The 21,547-nt window shown below is 50.5% G+C and overlaps 1 protein-coding gene across 4 annotated transcripts in view; it reads right to left on the bottom strand.

The window, feature by feature from the left end:
- Positions 1-21,547, bottom strand: part of CRB2 (crumbs cell polarity complex component 2) — a 46,237-nt gene that overhangs the window by 23,451 nt on the left and 1,239 nt on the right. For all 4 annotated transcript variants that reach the window (XM_027885925.1, XM_027885924.1, XM_027885926.1 and 1 more), the window contains exons 2-7: positions 13,590-14,288; positions 11,524-11,719; positions 11,030-11,169; positions 10,635-10,817; positions 9,656-9,769; positions 255-1,196 (exon numbers count right to left, since the gene is read on the bottom strand). In XM_027885925.1, coding sequence (XP_027741726.1) covers positions 255-1,196; positions 9,656-9,769; positions 10,635-10,817; positions 11,030-11,169; positions 11,524-11,719; positions 13,590-14,288 — 2,274 coding nt within the window. The remainder of the gene's footprint in view (positions 1-254; positions 1,197-9,655; positions 9,770-10,634; positions 10,818-11,029; positions 11,170-11,523; positions 11,720-13,589; positions 14,289-21,547) is intronic.

Genomic DNA, 21,547 nt, shown 5'->3' with positions numbered 1-21,547 from the left:
TTTCACAGTAAAACAACTTCCCTGGCCCTGCACTCACACAGATCTGTTACAAAGGGTTCAACGAGGAATTACACGCACCACAAAACTGACAGTCATTCCTGCAGGAGCAGGAAAGGGATCAAGGAGAATTTTATTCACAGAGGCTTTTGCTTTAGTTTTGCCCCTGGTCAAGTAGAAAATACTGTTTCCAGAGCTGACATCAACACTTGTCCAGCGCCTCTGGAGCTGGCAGCTGTGAATGCCGTGGCACTTACCGTGTGAGCAAGCTGGGCCCCCGAAAGGCCTGGCACAGTCACACCTGAAGGTGGCCCAAAGGTCCACGCAGAGCCCCCCGTGAAGGCAGGGCCGGGAGAGGCACCACTCAGTCCGGTCACAGCCCGGCCTCACCACCGAGGACTCTCCCAGCGGCAGATCCAGCGGCAGCACGGCTTCAGCATCCACCTGCAGGTCTTCCAGGCAGCCCACAAAGCCCTGCTGGCTCCAGGTGTTGTTGGCCTCTGGATCCTCAGCACCTCCGATATAGAGGCTGGAGAAGGCCCGTGGGCTCTGGGCAGTGCCAGGCGGGACAGCAGCGCTCTGCAGGCACACACCTGCCTCGCAAGAGTCGTGCCAGAGCCTCAGCTCCACAGCGCCGTGCACGGCAACTTCCACCTTGTGCCACTGGCCGTCATCCACTCTGGGCCCCTCCAGGAGCAGCGGGTACCCCACGTGGTCCCTGTGCAGCTCTGCGTGCAGGACGCCCTCCCAGAGCTCCAGGAACAGGAACTGGGCTCCGTGGCCGCGGTAAAAGAGCAGAGCGCTGGGCAGGGTGGTGCGGAAGCGGAGGGACACGCTGGGCTCTCCTCCGGCGGCCCTCCCGCTCTCATTGCCCACGGGCAGCTCAACGAGGAGATACCCTCTGGAAGCAAAGGAAAACGTTGTTGGTGTCGAGCACGTGGCATCGGAAAAACCAGGCTGGCACTGGCACAGGTGGCCGTGGCTCTCAGCTTGGTAGGTGGGGATGCACAAGGCCTCGTTTTGGCAGTCGTGGGTCTGGCACCCAGTGAGCTTCACAGAGCAGTTCTTCCCTCCCCAGACAGTGCCATCCTGGCCAGGGGCACAGTGGCAGAAATAGTCAGCAATGCCATCCTCACAGACAGCTCCATTCTTGCAGGGCCCCTCCTCACACTCATTGATGTCAACAGCACATTCCACACCTGCGGGAGAGATGCAGAGACGGGATCTCACTGCAGGGACTGAGATCCTTCCCAGAGCCAGCCTGGCACAGCCCCCCCAGCGCTCCCACAGCCACCAACGAGCCCCACACTCACTGCTGCTGCTGGGAGAGCAGGAAAACCAAACTTCTGTGTCCTCCCAGTGCTATTTACAGAGCTGTGGCCTGGCTGCCACACCGTTCCAGGCACCAGTGTTGCAGTGTTAAAATAGGAAGTTACTGGAGAGCCTCAGATTAAAAAATTCGAATTCCAAGACGGCCCACCAGTTGTAAAACACACCAAACTCAATTCATTCCCACGCAACAAACAAATCTTGCTCCACAGGCACTCTGCCATGCCTGCACTAAGCTGACTTCAGTTCTGCCCAGTCCTGCAGAAGGCTGGGTGAGGTCCAGCTCTGTCTCAAGGCACACGGATCCCAACGGGGCCCAAGTAAATCACAGGCCATTACACCAAATCTGGTTAATGAAAATCTGCTGTCATTTTCCTGAGCACCCCCAGACTGACAGAGGAGCCCTTCTGAACCAGTTCACTTCATCTAGCCCATAACGCTGGTTTTCACTAATCTTCAGAGACAGTCCCACAGATAAACCAAGCATGGATTATCCCAATCTAATAGCATTACACCCAGATCCAGCCAGCAAGCACAACCAGGGCTGCAGGAAGAAAAAGAAGGAATTCACACACAAAGGAGGGGAATCAAAACACAAAGGACATTTGTAAAGAAAAGCCACTAGACAGAATGTGCACGTCAAAGAGATTACAGAGTTGGCTGGGGGAGAGAGATGAGGGGAGATGGGGCATTGGGAGCACTGGAGCTGGACTTGATGTGTGATTAAAAATAAAAATGCAGCAAAGATGAAGGTTCTTGAATATTTGCAGGGATGGTTTGTCCCCTGACAGGCAGAACTGCCCCCATGTTAGTCCCTGCTGTCTGTCCAAGCTGCTCCCTCTGCCAGCCCCACTGAGAGCTCTGCAGAGAGGTGAGGACTCCAAACTGATTGTGCCAGTGTAGGGACACAACACTGGAGCTCTGAGAAGCACTGAAAGGGAAGTGCAAGGCTGGAGTAATTCAGCACTTTCCAGCTATGCCAGAGCTGTTCTGCAGGTAGAACTACCTTGGGACATTGCTCTCTGCTGATGGAAGCTGGAAGGGAACTGCTCTGAAGTGCCTGTGGAAAAGCACTGAATTTGGACAGTATGATCTGCCTGGAGGAAGAGCTCAGCTCAGTTCAGAGTTGCTGACACTACCCCAGCACAGCCCTCTTGCCCTGGCTGTTAATGCTGGGCTTGCTCAGCACACAGAACCCAGGCTGTGATCTGACCTGTAAAGCAAACAGCAAGGACTGAAGACTGCAGCACAAAGCTACGAAGGAAATGTGTGGGAATAAAAGAGTCCAAGGGACATCACTGGGCCTGGAAAAATCCCAGCTTGGGAGAGGACAGAAAGACTTCAATTGCAGCTGAGACAAACCCGTAGAACTATGTGGAGTGGGTTTCTTGGAGGGCTTTCCAGACTGCAGGAGGCAGATTTAGGGGAGAGGCTGTTGAGTAAGACAGGTTTGGTACAGTCCCAAACCCTTGAGATGCTGCTGGTTCAGATCAGAGCTGCTGATATTTACGGGACAAGGAAGGGAAGAGAACACTGGTCTGGATAACAAAAGGAGAGATGCCGTGAATGTTTGCATTTCTGAGAGGGCTGGGAGGAGGGGAGAGGCCCATTTTCCCACAGCACATTCCCAGCCTGCCCAGGGCTGTGCCCAGGAGCTCTCAGGTTGTGCAGCAGCACCGGCCTGGGCTGTCCCCAGCACACACCAGGTGGCAAATCAGTCCCCAGGGGGAGTGCACAACCCCAGGCTGGGGGCTGATTAAACACCCAGCTTTCCCAGGGGATGCAGCTGGGCTGAGCTCTTGGGTTATGTGTTCGAAGGGGGTGCAAAGAAGAAGCTGTACACGCTGCTGCCCAACCTCCTGGCTCGCACACAGGCACAGGAGATGTTCAGCAGCAGAGGGGGCAGCTCTTCCTCCAGAGCCAGAACCACCAGCATCATCTCTGTCCCTGTCTGTGCCAGCACACAGCCAGCCTTCCCAGGCCAGCTCCAAACAACCCCTCGTGCATTCCTGCTCTCCTAGGAGCCAGGGCAGTGCCAGAGTTTAATGTAGAGCAGTTTTTAAAACAAGCTGATAACAAAGGAGACTGTGCAAGAGTTTGAAAAGTCTGGCTAACACCAATTCTTCTCCTGGAAGTCAAATGTTACCCCTTGCTGAACAGTCACCTGGAGCTACAGCACTCCAGGTTCCAAGAGCACAGATCATTTCCTGGATATCCATTATTCCAGTCTTCTCCAAGACATGGACAGTTGTGTCTTTGCAGACACACTGGGAAGAAGATATTAAGAAGCTGTTAAAACCTAATTTATTTCTCAAAGAACAGGACAGGCATCCCTTTTCAGGTATATTTTAAAAAATAAAAGAGGAGAGCACAACTCGATTTGACAAAAGCAAGTTACAAAAACAAGTTCCTCTCACGTAGTCCCCTGTGTTCCCTCTAAATTTCTTAGCTCAAATGTTTACTGTTGTTTGAACCACCACTAGTAAGAGCAATGTTGCCAATCTGCTTCATTACATCATTAGGAGACTTTGAAACGTTTAATGAGTTCCTTATCTAATTACAGACTAACAATAGCAAACCAGCAGAACTTGTTATCTGTAAATCAGACAAGTGGTGTTTAAAAGGCTGCTATCTGGAGACAAGGATTTCAAACATCCCAGTTAATTCCAGTGGTTGAGGGAACAGTCCCAAGCCAACAACCCACAGGGGCTGGGTCAGAAACCCTCAGAAGTGGCTGAGCTTTCACCTTATATTCAAATACAAATCCTTCCCCACATTCCAAGTGGTCCCCGCTGTGGTGGGAACAGTGCACGGATGCAAGAGGGATTAAATCCCTGAATGGAGTGATTTACTGGCCGCCATTAACAGGCAGAGGCTCATTGTATGCACTGGAAGAATCACAGACCTCAACAGATACATAAAACGTTAAAAGAATAAGCACACACGGAGGGAAATACCCTAATTGCACTGCCAGATACCAAAAAACCTTGAAGGACAAGGTCTGTTCCTTGAGACACAGGTTCAGCGGGGCTGCCCGGCCTCGCCTTCTCCACAAGGCAGCTGAATTCCTAACGACCTTTCCCTGCTGCATCCTAATTAGGGATTGTATTATTATTATCAAAAGAAAAAAGGAGGGGAGGGGGAGAGGGGGCAGAGAGAGAGAATTAGCCGCAACAAACGGCCCCGACACAATCAGATTTGCACAATTACTGCCATTTCCATGGCAACCCCTCTCTGCCCGAGGAGGTGGGGACAGGCACGGGGAGTGACGGCAAAAACTACTCCTCGACCAGGCCGTTCTAAACCACTGAAGGAAAAAGGAGAACCGCGAAGACACCCGTAGGAAGCCCAGCTAACGTCCCGCAGAGCAGCCGGGCGTGGGCACCACTCCCCCCGGCCCCGAGCGCCGGAGCAGCCCGGGGTGGTGTCCGGGCACTGCACAGACCGGCAGAGCTGAGCGCAGGCACTGCCGACCCGGCCCCGGCGACAACCACGCTTGTCCTCAAGTTTCCAAAACAAAACTTTAGGTCTCTTCAAAATCAAAGCATTCTTCCCTTCCAGTCAATCCCTGTTCCCCCTCCCGTCTCCAGCCCCCGCGGAGCCCCATCCCGCCCCCTGCCCCGGGCAGGCACACAGGCAGCAGGACACACAAGCCCTGGCCGGGTCCGTTACCTGCCAGCAGAACAATCCCCCTCAGGATCACGCCAATCAGCGCAGGTTCCATGGCCGGCTCCTCGTGGACATTGGTGACAGAAAAGGGGAAAAAATGGGGGTGAAGGGGGGAGGGATCACAAAAAAGGCTGGAGCGACGGGGCAGGACGTGTGTAGGTGCTGCCAGTCAGACGAGAAGGGATTGGAGATGAAGCGGCGGCTGGAGCAGAGCCCTGCACTGCGCCAGGTCTAATCCAGCCCGGCCCTGACCCTCCCAGCTGGCCCCTGGCCGTGCTGACACCAGGAATGTGCTCCCAGCACTGCCCTGCAGTGCCCACAGCCTCAGCTCCAGAGGAAAAAGCCAAGACACAACCTCTGGCCCTCGCTGCCTCCCAGGTGAATCTGCCAAATTCCATTAGCAAGGCCAAAATAGGGATTTTTCTTTTTATAGGCTAAGCCAAAAAGCTGCATTTCCACCATTGTGCAATATCTAAACCACAGGAACAGGGAGAGCTCCAAATGCAGATGAACCTGGGCCCTGCTGCACGTTCAGGACTGACTCAATCAGGACCATCCCACAGTTTCCCTCCTCCCTGTGCCCTGTTCCACGGATTTGTGAGCACAGGCATTTTCATGTGCCGTATTCACAGACAAGAGTCTCAGGTTTTAATGACAATGATCTGTTTCTCTGGAGTCAAACTGGTTGGAAGGGAATTCCCTGTTATACTGACTGTTCTGGTTTAGACACGGCACTGCAGAATCAAAACTCTCTTTCCTCATTAACAACCTTATCAAATTAGCTGTTGCAGTCTCCTTTTTTCCTTCTGTTTTGTTTTTTTTGTTGTTGTTTGTTGGGGTTTTTTAAAATATAGTTACTTTCATATTATAAAATTCGTGGAGACAGAATTGTACTTCTGCATTGTAAGGACCCAGAGAAGTCTCCTGTTTCTGTGAAGAAATGTTATCTGGGAGCTTTTCCCCAGTCTTGGAGTCTCTGTTAGTACCCATGGCAGGTCCAAGCAAACAAAACTCCCACGTGTCAGGGTCTGGAATCTGCTTTAGCAGTATCACCAAGATATTAAAAGAAAGCATTCCAACAACTCATGTAGCTATTGCAGTTTCTTAATTTCACTCAATCCAAACATGCCAGTCAATTTTAGAGATATTTTAAGTGGGAGGGATAGAGTGAGTGTTTGTTCAGAGTCAGAACTCCTCCGAGAGCCACATCTGGGTCCTGTGCATGCACAGACCTGTCCCAGCACACATTGGAGCACTGTCTCTAATAGCCACTAAGACTTCTGTTGTCGTTGAGGAGAAGGCAAATGGGCAGTTGTGCCCATTCAGCCACTCCTGCAGCAATGAAGTGTAACAACTGTGAAGACTGGAGAACATTAAATCCCCTAAAAAAGAGCCCTGTTTTGGTCTATACAGCCACACATCTCCATTTCCATCCCCCCCCAGAGTGAGTGAAAGCAGCACACCCACAGGCCCCAGCACTCTGCTCTCACCTGGCCCTGGGCACAGCAGGCTCTGGCTCTGATCAGAGGAGGGCAGCTCAGGGGCTGATTAACGTGGAGCTGAGATCCAGCAGGGACAGCCGTGAGGAGCGGAAGGGCCGCGGGGGAGTCTCACGGGCCTGCCTGGCTCCCTTCAGCTATATTTACCCAAAGGGATTTGGTTGAAGGGGAACAGGCCTCTAATCTCTTTACTATCTTAACCTTTTAGCTGCCCTTGCTGTAGAGGCAAGTCTCTAAAACAAATCTGACATCAAGAAATACCTGCACAAAAAAATTAAATCTATCCAAAGGTGGCGAGAAGGAAGAAGCATCTCCCATTTATTTCCTGACCCATGACCCAGGAATTCAAGCCCATTTGATCTGGGCTGGCACCCTCACAGAATCACCATTTATAGCTGCTGCACAGAAGGTTTCTGCTTCTTTAAGGAGACAAAGACAGGGTGGCTGAACAAAGTCAGATGGTCAATAAGCACTCCAATTACACCGGGACACATTCACACCACATCACCCCAGTTCTCATCAAAGCACTGGTGTTCCTCAGCCACGGGCAGAAGGGCTCAGAATGTGCCATGATCAGAGGGTGCCACTGCCAGGGCGGGATGTGAGCGGTGGCAGTGCCAGCTCTGGGAATGCCGTGCTCGTCCCCCTCACAGGGGCTGGGCTCAGGACAATGCCCTCCTGCACACACCTCTGGCAGGGTGCAAATGCAGGCCACTGGAAAGTTTTTAAAGAGTGGATGATCCAAACTCCACTTCAGTGGTTACATTCGTGCAGGTTAAAAATCAGTAACCATGTCAAGTGGAGGGACCTTTCCCTGTCCTGGCCTAAACTATTGCCTCATAAACGTGATGGACTGAAACCATTCCTAAGAACAAAGAATTCATTTTGCTGGACATTTTTTCCCCTAAAAGACAGACTTTTCCTAATCTGCTTTTTCTCTTGACCACAGTTGACATAATTTCCAAGGCCATGCAAGAGTCACTCTCCTTCACACTTCATTTAGTACCCACGCAATCTTTTGATTCATTCCGTCCTCTCAGGGTACACAAATCCTCAGCTGAAGCACAGACTGTGTGCTGAACAGACTCTTCAGGACCTGCCATGTCATTCTCTGAGGAATGAGGCACTGCTTTTGCAACAACTGCATTTCAGAGGGAAGGCTCATCTCCCTGCCTGCTGTAGCCTCAGACAGCACCAAGGCAGTTAATTGGCAAAGAATTTCTCCTGACTTGCATTGTTATCCCAACACTCCCCAAATTCCTCAGACTGAAGGCACAAACAGAGAGAAGGAACCCCTGCTGCCCCAAGAAAGCATTCTTCATCAGAGTAGCAAGTTCACTTTAATCAGCGGAGGCAGCTTAAGCCCAAGTTCATGGCAGATCTAAGCTGCCACAGAAATGTGTTTTGAAGAGAAACATTATGGGAAGCTTCACAAAGTTGTTCTGTGATCCTAATATGAAGTAATAAGCTGTTTACCCAGCATGACTGTACTGGGATTAATTGACAAAGGAGGGGAGATTAATTGCCATTATTTCCCTGTCAGCTTCACTCCTCCACACGCACTCACTGATCTCACAGGCTGCTCCCTGCCTTTCGCTGTGTTCATGTGTCAGAACCACCTCAGCTGAGACAAAGTCCTTTACCAAAAGCAATATCCAGAACAGCAACCTGCTTCTAATCCCCTTCAAGTACTAATGAACCTGAATTTGATGCAACAGAATGAACTCCAGTGCTCCTTTGCCCATCATCCCGTGTTTCTGTCAGCTTTTCTGCCCATGAGCACACCAAGAATTGGAATGGATTAAACAGATCTGCAGCTTGGCAAAGCACAATGAAATTCTGAGCTCTGGGAGGGTGCTGGGGCACTGGAGGAGGAAAACAGAACAGGGCACGGATGTGAGTGGGAATTCTGACAAGAAGGATAAACTTCAAACCATCTCTTTGGACAAGATCTCAGCTCACGAGTACAGCATTGTAACTGCCCGAGAAAGCAGCGAGAAAGAGCTTAGGTAAAAGCTGCCTTTTCAAAGGACTCACCTACAAAAGCAAATTTCTCTTGGCCTGGCCTAAATTGGCAAATGAGATAGGCCAGAAATCCCCAAAAAGAATTCAGCCCACTTACAGAAGGTGTTAACTAGGAGCTGATTTCAGATTCTGGGAATGAAAGCAATCCATCTTCCCAGGAAAGAGCTGGGCAGGATTAAACCAACCCAGCTCAACCACTGCAACCACAGCAGGGAAAGAGAAAACTTTCCCATGCAATAAAGGCCTGAGACAGTCTCTGGAATGCTGCTACCTGCTGTTGCAAGTTAAGGGACAAGGTTTTCTTCTGGCATCGAGTTTTCCTCTTTCCCACGAGATGGCAGCCTGGTAACACTGTGGAAAGCTTGCCCTCACCTCAATTAGAGAAATACAGGACCAGGATGGGGATCACCTTTCCAGTGAGCTCCTCGTTGGTTTCTATTGCCCAAACAGAGAGTGCATGTGGAATTTAAAGATGCAGAGGACTGAGAAGGACTATTTTACACTTAGAAGAGGTTTAGTCCCAGTTAGCAGAGGACCACCCCACAGAGCTGACGTGCAATATTCACTGTCCCCCAGGTTCTCAACCTGAAAACTGAACCCTGAGGGTCAGGCAGGGCATTTGGGTAAGAATCCAGACTCCCCATCCCCTTGTAAACAGAGAAGGCTTCCTTTGCTCACATCACAAAGACCTTTTGACCTCCTAACATAGCAGATTACTGCCTTCAGCCAAAAATGGCTGGCTCTTATCATCCAGGGGTGTTGGGGAATGGAGATGTTTTACAGATGTTTGTGTGCTGCTGAGCCAATCTGCTACACCAGGAGCTCATGACAACTAGAACGTTGAGCACCCTTTTTTTATTTTAAAGCTGCTTTTGTTCCCCATCTCAGTAGTTCATTGGAAAACCACACAGTTCTCCCAAGAAGCTTTCACTCCAGGATTCAGATGCCCTGGATATCTGATCTTACACTATTTCATAGTTGATCTCCAAACCTAGTCCATGGCCTCTCAAGTTACTTGCCCACAACCACCCAGCTTTCCCATGGCACTGGAGCCCTGACCTGCAGACATCCCCCTCCCACAGTCCCTGAGAGCCAAACAGAGGGCCCTGACTCCAGCCCCCCTTCCCCAGCATTACCTGAATAACCAGGGAGGCAGTGACACAGGAAGCCGTTCACAAGGTCCTGGCAGAGCCCTCCATTCTGGCAGGGCTGGGATTCACACTCATCAATGTTGGTCAAGCAGGTCTCCCCTGCAAAGTGGAAACACAAACAGGCATCTGAGGGGCACTCCTGCAGCAGGGAGGGACAGGATCTGAATGATAACTGCAGTCATCATTTTTTGCAATTCTCTTCTGTCACTTGAAAATGCAAAAGAATTTCTTGAGCTGTAGGATGTCTCTGCAGACAGTGACACACAGGCAACACCACTGAATAGTGGGGGAAAATGAAATATGGAATGACTTTCCAGTGTCAAGCACTGGCAAGGTCAGAACTTCTGAACCATTCTCATCTGTGCAATAGTGGACCAAACCCTCATTTTTCTCTCATAAAATAATAAAGTATTACTGCTTATGCTTTCCCACCAGGGAATTTCCCCAGCTGTTAAATCCAGCCTTTCATACATATCTATAATCCAGGGAAAGGGTGATGTTTTGGTGGAACATCCACAGAGCTTCTAGCTCCAAGAGCACAGTATCAAGAAAGCCCTGTCTCCCATCTGATTATACAGTTGCTGTCACGAGAGCTGTCTCATCAAGCAAATGCCTGTGACTCCAGGGAATCAGCTTGCTCTGATGAGGAATTTCACTGATATCCCTCGGGATGGATTCTGCCATATGCATGAGAGACTGACAAAGGGAAACCATCCTGGCACCTGCATAGCCTGAGGGCATTCACTGCAGCCTTGGGAGTGCACAGGCTTGGGCAGAGAACGACATCCAGCTCTGCACTGTACTCTGCACTGCCCTCCCACAGCACGGGACAGGCGCGTTCCTGATGCACCAGGCTCCCTCCCCACCCTCTCCCAAGTACCAGTGATTTTTGTCCCAAGCTCCCCATTCCCATCTCCCCAAACCCCAGAGCAGTGTGTGGGTGACCATTCCCTGTGCAGCTCACCTGCAAAGCCTGGCTGGCAGCGGCACAGGAACCCCTGTGCCTGGCTGGGGCTGAAGGTGCCGGGGAAGTCGGGCTGTGTCCCGTAGTAGGCTGGGTTGGAGCGCTGCAGGCACTCGCCCCCGTTGTGACAGGGCTGTGTCTCACACTCATCCACATCCTCCTCACAGTCCTGCCCCGTGTAACCTGCCAGGAGAGCCGTGTCAGCACCAGGCACAGCTTCACTGCAACCCACCTCCCAGACGCTGTGGCTGCCTTTGGGGTGGTCTGCAAAGGGCAGCAGGGGCAGCCCCCCTGCCCCAGGCGATGCAGGGTGATCCTTAACTCTTCACTCTGCACAGCAGTCACACACTGCTGGCCCTGCCCTGTGCCCAGGCCCCAGCACAGCCCCAGCTCACCTGGCCAGCAGGCACAGCTGTAGTGGTTGATGCCCTCCAGGCACGTGGCACTGTTGAGGCAGGGGTTGGAGGCACACTCCAGGATGTCCAGCTCACAGTGCTCCCCCTCGAAGCCTGTGTCACTGCAGTCACACTGGTACCTGTGGGCACCAAACACAGCAAGCCATCAGCTCTTCCTTGGACTACAAAGCCCTGCGTGAGGAAAGGGCAAAAGGAGCTCAGCTGGCAGTGCTCAAACCCACTTGTGTTCACACCTTACCTGTGGAAAGGTAAATTCAGACACACAGGTGCGTTCTCAGCATTGCCTTTGCTGTTCATGCTCTGCAAATCATTTCCTTTGTATCTGTTCCTCCCTTCTTTAAACACCCCACAAGTTCTGCTGCTGGGAGGGAGCTTCTCCCACTAACAGCCATAAATCACTGTACAAAACACTAAATCCAGTTCCCCCCAGATTTCTGCTCTGGAGTCTAATTGTCCAGCCACTGGTTCCTCACCTGTTAACAAGGTCCCGACAGGTCCCGTTGTGCTGGCAGGGCTGGCTCTCACACTCATTGGTGTCCACCTCACAGTGGGTTCCCTCATACCCTGGAGCACAGGTGCAGGTGTAGAACCCCACGTGGTCATTGCACAGGGCCCCGTTCTGGCAAGGCTCTGAAGCACATTCATCTATTTCAACGTCACAGTTCACACCTTCATTACAAAACAGAGAAATGTCTGTGTTACAAACCCAGAAAAGTGCATCTGTGCTGCCTGGAATTCTGAGATGGAGTCACAAGAGCCACGGTATGAACCCAACCTGGCTACCAGAGTGATCTGTTCTAATTTTGCCACTGAATATTTGAGAGCTCAGGAACAGCACATGATTCTTACAAACTAAGGACCTTTAATATTTTATTTGCTAACAAAACAATTTTGTCTAGACTTTTGGACTTTAGTCTTCCATCACAACTAAAACTAGTCCCCAGTATTTGCAAAGCTTTAGTCTCCCTCATTCGGGTTTCTGAAGCAGCCAATCAGTCAGCACTTCCCACATAACATCCATTTTCTGAGCAAGCCAGAATCTGATCTTGCACACAGCTCTTGTGAGGTTTAGGACACCTGGTTTGGTATCCTGTCACACTGTATTCCATCTCTGAGTTGCCCATGGCCTGGCATCACCTCCAAACCCTCCTCACTACAGTGGCACCTGCCAATCCATCTAATCTGCCCTTCCTGGCAAAGGCCCCCACAGAATGGACATGGCCATCCTAATCCCAGTGGAATGTGGGCCCCCTAATCTGCTGCTTCGAGCCCCTCAATACCCACACTAAACTTCCTTCACCCAAATTCCAGCGGCAAGCGCCAGGATCAACCTGGTCTTGGCAGCCAGTGGTGCTGGAAGCTCTGGGTGAAGCACTAAACCACAAGGCAAAGCCTCGTATTTGACATCAGGATAATTTGGAGCACAAGCTCCTCCAGCTGCCTGGGTCATTTTGTCACTTCCTGGGCAGGGGAATCCCCCAGTCCTGAACTGAGGATTCAGCATGAAGATAAAAAGAGAAACTCACTTGCAAGGACAGAATTTTACTTGATCACCAGTAACCTGAAGGCCCACCCAGAAACTCTGCCTTTTTTCTCCTTCATCTCTGCTCATTTTTATCAGAGGGTGAGTCAGCACCAGGGACTGCATTCCCCATGTTGTAACTTCTCCTCATTCCACTGGTAATCAGCAGCATTCCTTCACAGCAACCCAACTCCTTAAACACTTCAGTCTCAACAGGAGGAAGGCTGAGAAAGTTCATGTGCGAGGTGGTACCAGGCAGAGTGGGCACATTCCAGCCCCTTCCACACTGATAAGCAGGGCTGGGGGAAGGAGAGCCCCCCTGCTCCCTCAGATAACTCCCACATGTGGATTCCTCTCTGAGCCACCATTAGCACAGATGCATAAATACACGTTTTCCAAGCATGAAAGAACTGGAAATCTCCGCCTAAAAGCCACTTTGTTCCAAGAAACAACTACGTCCCTCAGAAAAATCCTGCTGGACAGGACAAAGAACTAGAGGGCAGGTAGGCAGAGATAAATTATACCTACAAACACTAATATCCATTTCCTGATTTTTATGTATATCTCCTTTAATTTCATTCTGAGAACTAATTACACTACTTTATATGTAGTGCTCGAGTCTCAGACAGTCCACCCACTTCCACTCTTGGATCTGTGTCTCTCAACATCCACACCACCCACGGAAATCAAAGCCTCAGGTATTGCCTGGAAGCCACAACAACAAGCCACGCACCATTTTTCACACACAGCACCAAACACTCCAGAAATACAAGTTGTGCAGCAGGGCTGGAGTCTCACAGCTGTAAAACAACAGCGGCTCAGGCCGTTGCCAACACCCCGGGACGCCTCAGCAGGAGGCCCGCTGTGGAACTGTGGAACTGCAGGAGCAGGGAGATGAGCTTGGCCCCGGGCAGTGGGAGGGCAGTCCCTGTGTGCCTGTCCCTGTGCCAGCAGTGCCTGTGTCCCTGTGTGCCTGTCCCTGTGCCAGCAGTCCCTGTGTCCCTGTGCCAGCAGTACCTGTGTATCCGGGCGCGCAGCGGCACTCGTAGTGGTCCATGTGGTTGAGGCAGGTGGCGTTGTGGCGGCAGGGCCGGGAGGCGCACTCGTCGATGTCGATCTCGCAGTGGTAGCCCTGGTAGCCGGGCACGCAGAAGCAGCTGTACTCGCCCGGGCTGTCCCGGCAGATCGCGCCGTTGCGGCACGGCCCCGACGCGCACTCGTCGATGTCGTGCCCGCAGGTGGCCCCGGTGAAGCCGGGCGGGCAGAGGCAGGAGTAGCCCCCCGTGCCCTGCACACAGGTGCCGTTGTTGAGGCAGGGCTGGCTGGAGCACTCGGCGCTCTGGGGGTGGCAGCCTGCCCCTCCTGCTCCCGGCTGGCATTTACAGCTGTAGCCGTCCTGTCTGTCCACACACTCAAAGCGGGGGTCAGTGCAGGGGCTGCTCGCACACTCGTCGGTGTGGTCACAGGCGGTGCCCGCGGGGCTGGGCTTGCAGACACACGCGTATTCCAGCAGCCCTGGAGACGGGATGCAGGCCATGTGGGCAGGACAGTCGTGTGCAACACAAGCATCGTACAGGAGCTCACAGTTCCTGCCCACGTAGGCTACAGGCTCCACGGGGCAGGTGCACTGGTAACCCACTTCCAGATCCTCACAGCTCCCCCCGTTCTCACAGGGGGATGAGGAACAGCCACTGTCATTTTCAGAGTGTGAGGTTCCTGTTGAGAAAAGAGACTTTGTCAGTCAGCACGTGTAGCTCTAAAGGAAAAGTTCTCTGATCACCACATACAACAAGGGGCTGTTCTAGCCACGAGCTGAGAAGGACACTGGAGAATCAAACATTTACCCTAAAGCAGATAACATAACAGGCCTTCATAGGGCGGCAGTCAGGAATTTCTTGCCAAGTTGAGTGAGTAGGTACCTGCTTTTTTAGGAGACACTCACAAACCAACTATTTCACTTGTGCTTATTCATCCGTGAGTCACTTTGAGAGCAGTGACATCCATCACCTTAAATCCATTCACAAGATTAACTTCGTGTAAAATTCCATGACCCCTTTCACTGGTAGGGCACAGCACTTGTGCCTGGAAATCCAGAGAGGCAGGATGGGCTGAGGGATTGGCTGTGGCTCTGAATGTCCCAGAGGCTCCTTCTGGGGTTACAATTTTTTCTCAGCTAATCCACCAGCGATTTGAGGATGTTCCCATAAATAATCCAACCCCAGCTCCAAAGGGACACATCTCACACAGTCTGATTACATCACTTTGATAGCCACTGGCCCTCCTCCTCTCCCCGTGTTAGACATGTAAATTCACACTGCAGGAAATCTTCAGGTGTTACAGCAAATAGAGACTGATGAGATTTGCTGATGGCATTTTAGATCCAAACTCTCAGTACCTGCCGAGCCAAAACACCAGTCTGATAACTGAAGTAATGCTGAGGCCAGATTCCCCTCAGTCTGGGAACATTTGGATGTGATCAGTTAATTCACAGTGAGCCACAAGGCCCTGCTGTCCCCACAATGGGAGTGTTTAAAAGGCTCTTGCCCCATTAAGCAACTCCACCATCCAGAAATGCAATGGGACGTGCCCACTGAACCGCAAATTTAGTTCAGATAAATGAGATTAAACCGGATACATGATATAAAAAAAGACAAAAAAGTGTTCAATGTAGGTATTTGTCAATGGAGCAGAGGAGGAATCCTCATTTCTTTTCCAAAAGAAATTTTAACTTTGTGAAAGAAGGGGCAGCTTGGCCAAAGGGCAGGACAGCCCAGGGGACAGGAGACAGTGGCCATGATATTAGAATTAGGATATAAGTCCTGGACTCAATGACACAACAAGCACTTTGCAGGCCCAAAATCAACCAAAAATTGTATAAAGGCAGAAGGCATTGCAAACAGAGAACTTTTCCCTCCACAGAGGCAGCAGTCATTAGCACCTCATCCCACTGCAGCTGAAATCAGAGGTTTTCATTCTGCTCAGTTCCAGGATAAACGAGAGAGAAGCTGTGCAGTACAGATATCCCAGCCTGATTCCTGCAGAAGTGTTAGGAAACATCCCAACTTGGAAGTAACTCTGCAAACAGCCATGGAGCCTGTGAAAAATGGCCTGAAAGCAGAGATAAAGCTCATGAAGGAGAAAACGGTATCTGAGAAACTGCTACTGCTCCTGGGAAGACAAACCCAACTTCCCTGGTGCTGGAAGTGAAACCATCACTAGAGGCCTTGGTGTAAGCAGCTCTTGGCCTTTTCTGCCTTCTCTACGTGCCCAGGCAGTGAGAGGTCTGGGAGACCCCCCAAAGCTGCAGGTGCATAGCAGGCAGGTATCCCCCAGCCCCCCCAGCTCCCCTCGCTGTGTCACTGCTTCCCGAGGAATGCTGTGTTTCCATGCCATGCTGCCTGCAGAGGCCGTGCCAGGATCACACCCCCCAGCACGGCTCCTCAGCTGACCTCACACATTCCCTCCCTGATGCCTCATTATCCCAGCCCAGTTCTGGCCATGTTTGCCATGCTCTGGTGCACCTTCGGCACCCCCAGTAGTCAGTCTGTGTCAGTGGCTTTGTATCAGTCTGCTCCATCAGCTCCTCATCGCTTTGTACCTGAAGGTGGAGGCACCGACTGCAGGGCCTGAAAGGGATTTATTGGAGACCTGGGTTTACAAAAGCCTGCCCCTGCCCTGACCTCCCCCAAATTCCTCCCACCAAGAGCCTGGAGAGTTTCTAAGTCTTCTTTCAAGAGGCCGTGCTGGGGGAGGGAGGGTGCTCAGGGCCTTGGGCAGCCCTTTCTCTCCCCAGCATCATCTCCATGGCCCACCCTGCCCGGCCCCCTCATGTGATGCTGGGAGAGCTGCTGAGCACTGCACTGCCCAGCAATCCCATTATGCTGCCATCAATCCTTTTATTCTCAGATTCCCAGTCAGGCAGAAAACAAGGATGACGGAATCTGCCTGGAATCTCGGTGGCAATTAGAGAGGAAGCCCGGGAAACTATTTCCAAAAGAGCTTTACTGGGCAAGAGATGGGAGCCTTTGTGGCTTAATGAGTAACCGCCCCAGCCTGCACTTTGCACAGCCCAGGAGCAGGGCTGGGATGGAAAAGAAGCCCCAGTACATCCACCTGCACAGACATTCCCATTTTAGCAGCACCACCAGGCCCTGCAGTAGCCAGGCTGAGCCACTGCCAAGGCTCAAACGTGGTTTTCTCTTGCAAATAAAGACAAACATCAAACCCCTTTGCTGTTCCCTGCTTTTTTCCAACGTTCTTTCACGAGAGACTTTCCTTTCTGCACCCTCCCTGTTGTGGTCCCTGGTGTGACTGCAGTGCTCGGGGATCTGTACTAGTCATGGATGCCTGGCCACTGCACAAGGACCTGGGGACAGAACCCTGGCCCATCCTCACACACACGGACCCAACACTCACTAGAAAGTCAAAAGGCTTTCCTGGCCACAGACGATAATATTTGAGCTCTGATTTTGATATTTTCAACCATCAGTCTAAGGACATGCAACAATTCCTCTCAATTTTGGAAGAGATTATTATACAAATTTGAATAACACATGAATATGCACCAAATGCTAATAAGAAAAAAAATGAATAAATTAGCTTTTCCTGCTGCAGCCCAGACTACACTGTTTCATGAACACAGTGAAAATCGGGGCAAAGAAATCACCGAATGACAGGAGTTTATAGTTTTCCACAAAAGCAGTTGTTGCTGCATTAACGATGACATTCAGGATTTTTCCTTTATGTTTCACAAGAAAAATATGGATTAGTGATGTTGGTAAGGGGAAAACCCATTAAAAGTATATTAGAGTCATCCTATCCTGCAACCCTACTCTGAAATGAAACTGGAGGAGGCTACAGCTGCTTTGAAGAGCCCGTTCCAGGCATTTCGGGGTGGATTAGGAGGAACTTCAAAGGCTAACAGAGTCCCATATAAAGCATTCACTGAGCTCTGCCAGGACAGGTCTGGTTTTACACTTTAAAGGTAGCTGACAAAGATTTTCCTAAACGATGAGCTTTGTGACCTTTTGTAACACTTTAAGGCAAACAAGCTGCATTACCAGGCTCTGCTTTAATAACTGACTTCAATAATCTTATACTTTAGCCCTTCACTGTATGATCTTATCAAAGGGCAGTTGCAACACCGAGTTTTCTGACCACAAGAAGAGCAATCGTAAATTAATGAGAAGTTGGGCAATTACTTCAGTGCCCAGAGATGCTGCTTTAGCATTTACTCGCTGGCTCATGTTCTGGGGTTTGCTTCTCACGAGTTTGCTTTTTTGAAGTCTTGGGTAACAATGGCTGTCCTAGGCTGGGGACACACCTGACCTCGCAGAAGGGAACCCCTCCACCAGAGGGGATTCCAGCAACAAAACCACTCAATAAACTGAATAAAGGAATGGCAAGAGTTGTGTCTCCACGACAACAGGAAGGCATGTGCTTATATTAGTAAATCCCTGCTGACCTCTGCTGATCCTTCCCTATCCTGGTCAGTGTAAAGGATTAGTGAAAGGGTTCACACTTTGCCCTGTTCCCAGGATCCACACAACCAGGAAGCAAAACTGGCCGTTCACCCTCTCTCTGCCCAGCCCTGCTCAGTTGGGAAGCACAGCTCTGGAAGGGAAAGGCAGGAGAAAATCAAATCCTTCTCTGGGAAGTGCCTTCCCTGTACCTGTCCAGGGAGGGTCCAAGGCCTCCTCAGGTGATTTACACATCCCGAGGGCTTTACAAGCTCCATTTCCTTCTCACACATAGAGACTAAACCCTTTCTTCTCAGACCTGAGCAAAGCACCTGCTCAGAAACCAAGGCCCTGAAACTCTCTGAGACTGCTGACAAGCTCCTGACGTGCTAATAACTGATATGGCACCGAAAACATCCTGTAACCTGCATTCCCTGTCCTGGCTAACACACAAACGGGCCCTTGTGACAGCTGCTTTAACAGCAGGCTCTTCTACTGAGCCTCAGAAAATGGGATGTGGGTTGGGAAACTTTCCAAAATACCAATGTTTGAGCACAACCACTAAGCCCCTGAGTGGCAGCAGCTTCCCACCATCAGCAGCCCTCAGCAGCTCATGAAGTAACTCTGTGACTCTGGGGCCCAGAGCCAAGTTCTTCCTGCCCATTTTTTTAAAAGGGAGAAAGGATACTGAGATATATCTGCTAAACATCATCCTTACCATCTCAGGTTATCAGCTTACCAGCTCTGACAATTTATGTGAAGATGGGTGTGGCACTATGACCAAAAAACCCAAACCCTGAAAATAAAGATTAGCTAATCCAAAAGCAGTGTTGGCAACCAGCAGGCAGTACTTCTAAGACAATACAGAATAAATGGATGCCAGGGATCCCAGCAATGCCAAGAGTGTCTTCCAGAAAAGTCACTTTAAAAAAGAGCCTTACTATTCATGACTTTGATGTCTTTTGTAGAGTTCTGGGAGATTAAACACACAAGCCCAGCATCTCAGCCAACTGCCACTTTGGATTCTAATTTGAAGACCTCTCGTGACATCCCTGCACACAGGTCAGATGGCAGTTTTAGACAGATATTGTGCATTCATCACTTCCCAGACAGCTTCTGACGTTGTTTTGCTTTGTTCCTGGAGACCAACAAATTCCAGACCACATTTGCACACAGTCCACTGGTGTAAAATATTCCTATGGAATGTGTGAAGGCCTAGGCCTACACTTTCATTCAGACAGGAGCAGAAGATGAGGCTCAGGTTCCACGTGTGAAATGTGCAGAGTATTCACCCCTCAAAGAAGGAGGATGCTCACTCCTGTCTCCCACACAGCTTGCCCAGTGAATTGCTGGAAGGTGCCAAACAATGGGCACCAATCCACAGGGCCAGGCAGTGCCAACACCACGGCCCAAGGCATTAACAGCATTAATCAGAAATACCCCTTCAGGGAACTGAACTCATTGTTAGCACAGAACAGAAGCCAGCTAGCTTGTGTTCACTATCTGTTGACTGTTCTAATGCAGATTTGGAGGTGTAACTCCCATTATGAGGCTTCCAGAACTGGGACAAAGACAGGAGCTATAAAACCCTGGTTACATTGCCACAGTAACTCTTTGATGTCCTGTGCTCAGGACACCACAGTATTTTCCCTTAATAAACACTCCTCCAAGCTGACCTTCATGTTTCACACATTCTCTGATCTCTCAGCCATTTCCACAGATCAAACACTGGGACAGGGACTTTCCTGTGTATTCGGTTAACCAGGCTGAGTCACAGGCTTTAATTTCCAATTCTTATTTAAATATCCTGACAATGAGCAGAGCAGCTGGGAAGATTGGTTTTGTTTGTTTCCAGGGTTTGAAGTAAGGCTTAGACCCTGTGTGCTGAGCTAATCTCAGGAGCTGGCATTAGAGCTGAGAGCAAACTGCCGGGAAAAGGCTTTGGCTGCACATGCTCTCCCTCACAGGCCTCCAAAGCATCTCCAGGCCAAAGGGCTGTGAGTTCCGTGACTCCTGATGGCTGGAGTTGTGGGAACAGAACAGAGATGACACTCCCTCTGCCCTCCAGAATTTCCTCCAAGACAGCAAATTAGCTGGGAGCAGCTGAGCCCATTCCACAGACAGCAGCAGCAGCAGTAGAGTCACCGGCAGAGCCTGCCCCTCTGCCCCTCTGGGGGTTTTTAAACCATTGGAGATGGTTTAGAAGTGGTGGCTCTGGCTGCAGGATGGTCTGATGGTTACAGCTTGCAACAGGCCAACTGGGTATTCAGAATGTCCTCAGAAATGTTGAACAAGTAACCTGGCCACCCTCTGCTGCAATGACATTTAGACTCAGGCAATCAGAAATAGAAAACAAGGAGTGAATTGGTTCATAAGAGCAAGACAAGACCTTTCCTTAGGGCCTTAAAAACCTACAAGTGCTACATAAATACCACCATTCACTCCAGTTAAAATCTGGCAGAATTCTCCTTGCAAAATAGGAAAGACTATAAAAATGACCAGTGCCCTCGAGCTCTGCTGGCTCCAGACGTGGCATCCACCTGCAGTCCAAAGGAAGGGCCCATTCTCACTGTTCCAGAGCAGAGCTTTCCCCAGGAGTGCAGGGAGCACAAAGCTGGGGAACAGGGCAGGTCCCTGGCAGCCACACCCAGAGCGATCCTGCAAGGGGCCTTCCTCCTGCTCAACAAAGCCCCCATGATTGCTTCTCACTCCAAACCAGTAGCTATGGTTACTAGATACAAAAGACAGTCCTGCTGCTTCCCCGTGGCCAGAGGAATTCCAGGCACTTGGAGCAAACACACCAGACAAAGAAGCTGGCACAAGGAAGAGAAAGAAAAAGGAATTAGACAAAAATCACAACACATTTTGGCTTTCATATTCGTAGTCTGAGGTGGTCAGAGCAAAGGAAGCCTTGGGAGGCCTCAGAGGGAGAAAAGGACTGTTGGGGAATCAAAGGAAAAACTAAAAACTTTCTCCAACTCTCGAAAAGCACAAACATCACCCACTAATGCAGGAAAATGCCAAGTGCCGTGTTCACCAAGAGAAGAAGTTTGCTGCATGTATCTGACAGTATTTTCTGTGTGCTCTCCACATTCCACCTCCACTCCTTCCTGTCATGGGCCATCCCTGTCCTGGCTCAGTGGAAACCAAACCAGACTTGTCTGTACAGGGCCATGCCTGGCAGTGCCGAGGACAGGACAAGGAGACCAGTTCAGCCCCAATCACACTTTCCAGTAAAAGGCTCGATGTGTTCCTGACGTGACCTTATAATCCCCAGATGACTAAAACAGATGTCTAGGCCCAGCAGATCTCCAGGTACCCATTCCAGAAGAAAAAGAGAAATCTGTTTTTCAGGGTGCATAAGAAATTGCATACAGGGGTGACAGTGAAGCCCAAAGACATGTTCTTGGCAACCTGAAAAATCCCAGTATACTCAAGGATATTCTTTGGCTACAAAATAAGTTTTCAATGTGTAAAAAAACCACAAAACAAAACAACCTCCTACCAGTGTGATAG

This window comes from Empidonax traillii, unplaced genomic scaffold (genome assembly GCF_003031625.1).
Source record: "Empidonax traillii isolate 1590-97213 ecotype Southwest subspecies unplaced genomic scaffold, ASM303162v1 scaffold174:size915687, whole genome shotgun sequence".
Classification (NCBI taxonomy): Eukaryota; Metazoa; Chordata; class Aves; order Passeriformes; family Tyrannidae; genus Empidonax; species Empidonax traillii.
Note: the sequence above shows the minus strand (reverse complement) of the source record. Positions and strands in the feature narration are given on the sequence as shown.